The 2,278-nt window shown below is 28.8% G+C and overlaps 1 protein-coding gene across 1 annotated transcript in view; it reads left to right on the top strand.

The window, feature by feature from the left end:
* The window catches only part of LOC122535414 (arylsulfatase B-like), a gene marked incomplete at its 3' end in the record, with an annotated part of 6,076 nt that continues 3,798 nt past the window's right edge, over window positions 1-2,278 (top strand). The window contains exon 1 of the mRNA XM_043666930.1: window positions 1-563. Coding sequence (XP_043522865.1) covers window positions 366-563 — 198 coding nt within the window. The remainder of the gene's footprint in view (window positions 564-2,278) is intronic.

Below are 2,278 nucleotides of genomic sequence, written 5' to 3' on the forward strand. Positions count from 1 at the left end.
TCGCGATACAGTTTATCTGTCGTTAAATGATCGTACCCACCGGTCTGCCGATCATAGTTCGAGTGTAGCATCCCGTAAAATATGTACTTTCTCCGCCCGGCGTTGTTATATAGTAGCATGCCCCATGGTAAATCGTAGTTGAACGATTTCTCACCTCGGACAACGTTCCTAAATTGCGATTCACTTGCAACGTTTTTTTCGCGTAACAACGCGCCAGTTGTTCTCTTTTTCTTCTTCTTCTTTTTTTTTTTTTTTTTTTTTTTTTTTTTTTTTTTTTTTTTTTGCACATATTTCACAGTGTGCGTCCGTTTTTGCTTTAGCCCTTTCGTCTGCATATATATTCATTTTTCACACCGATCTCGCGGATGGATCGGCGGTTTCGCGGAAGACGATTCCTCGTCGTAAACGATTCGAGTGGAACAATGATTAGAACGTGGAAATGCACACTTTTTTGGGTAGTGTTTGTGATTCTTCTGTCGGGTTGCTTGTTTGCTATATTGCGACAGAAACAGCCAAAGCGCCAGCAGCAGCCAAATATTATTGTTATCATGGTGGATGATCTTGTAAGATTATTGTATATTTCTTTTCTTTCTTCCTCTTCTTTTTTTTTTTTTCTTTTCCTTTTGTTCGAGTTTCGAGAGGGAAAACGGACTCGTTGTTTGTAACGTCGAGTAAGAAAAAGTAATTTTAACGCAGTTGAGAATTGGCGATTTTTCAACCAACGTTTTTTCTCTGCTATTCTTCTCAAAAAGTTCTATCATTTCTATCATTCTATTCTAAATTTATTCTAAAAGTTTCTGTACGTATTATAAATATGGGATGAAACTTTGCTCCGAGGATTTTCACTATGACATTTCTTCCACTTGGATGTTGATTTTTGTGAAATTTTAAGAGATTGAGGTATTTGTAACACCATGATAAGTTATTACCATACAATCGATATAAATTGATAAATTACATTAAGTTAAAGTGAAAGTAAATTGACAAGTTAGAGTAAGAAATTTTGTTTATATATGGATAATAATTTTGTTTATATATGGATAATTGGCTGAACACAAAATTATTATTAATATCGACAAAGCTTCATAAAACAATACAAATTGAACCTCTGTGTTTTTCATTCAATCACATCCCGATTGTAATGTATGTGTTGCAAAGAGATTCACTTGTGAGATCGAACGATACTAAATAACGAAAGTTGATTTTTCATGAAAAGGATGTTGATTAGATATTTTTCGCTCCTCTCGATGTGTATTGCAAAACCTTCTCTTCTTTTTTAATTAAAAATTTTTATTAAATTTTGCTATTTATAAAATTTATAAAATTCTTTTAAACAAAAGTTTAAATTTTTCAATCACCCCATTTAAATTTTATATAATTTTTTCAAATGTCCAATATATATAATGCGTGTTGCAAAAATGATTCATACATCGAATAAATACTTCTACTTTCATTGATCTTCGTTAAAGAAGTTGCTACATTTGTTTTGTGATTACGATAATTTGCTCAAACTGTAGACCGCATTTCTCATTTTGCGAATCTCCTGTCGCGAGAGATAAAGAAAAAAATTGATATTTCAGTTCAGTTTTATATATATACATCCACCTAACTTAGTATTGACAAAATAAATGTTTAATCTCATAAAAATGAACATTTCGTGATTCCGATATTTTTCACGTTTCTAATTTTAGCTTCCAAACAAAGATAACTTGATTCTTTTTATACAGCTCACGTGAGTAATTTTTTCGTGAAAGAATGAGAACAATATTATGTATCAACAATTTGTCATCGTTTCAACTATGCAAAGTTGGAAATTCTAAAAATATATACACAAATCAAGTAGTATACAAAGATAGCTATAAAATATCCAAAAGAGAGTATATTATAATATATAATAAATAAAATAAATTATTTTTACGTTATTATTTCTTTAGTGATGTTTGCAAAAATATTTTAAAATCCATGTATCAATAAGAATAGATTTTATGAAAAATTGAGAATTGCAAATAATATAAAAAAATAGTATATTATAAATAGCATAAAATATCCAAAGTATATATTGTACATAAAGTAATATTACAACATATAATAAATAAAACAAATTATTTTTACGTTCTAATATTTCTTTAATGATGTTTGCAAAAATATTTTAAAATCCATGTATTAATAAGAATGTAGATTTTATGAAAAATGGAGGATTGCAAATAATATAAAAAAATAGCATATTGCAAAAAACATGAAATATCCAAAGTATATATTGTACATAAAGTAATATTAC

The sequence above is a fragment of the Frieseomelitta varia genome, unplaced genomic scaffold (assembly GCF_011392965.1).
Source record: "Frieseomelitta varia isolate USP_RPSP 00005682 unplaced genomic scaffold, Fvar_1.2 scaffold_715, whole genome shotgun sequence".
Taxonomy (NCBI): domain Eukaryota; kingdom Metazoa; phylum Arthropoda; class Insecta; order Hymenoptera; family Apidae; genus Frieseomelitta; species Frieseomelitta varia.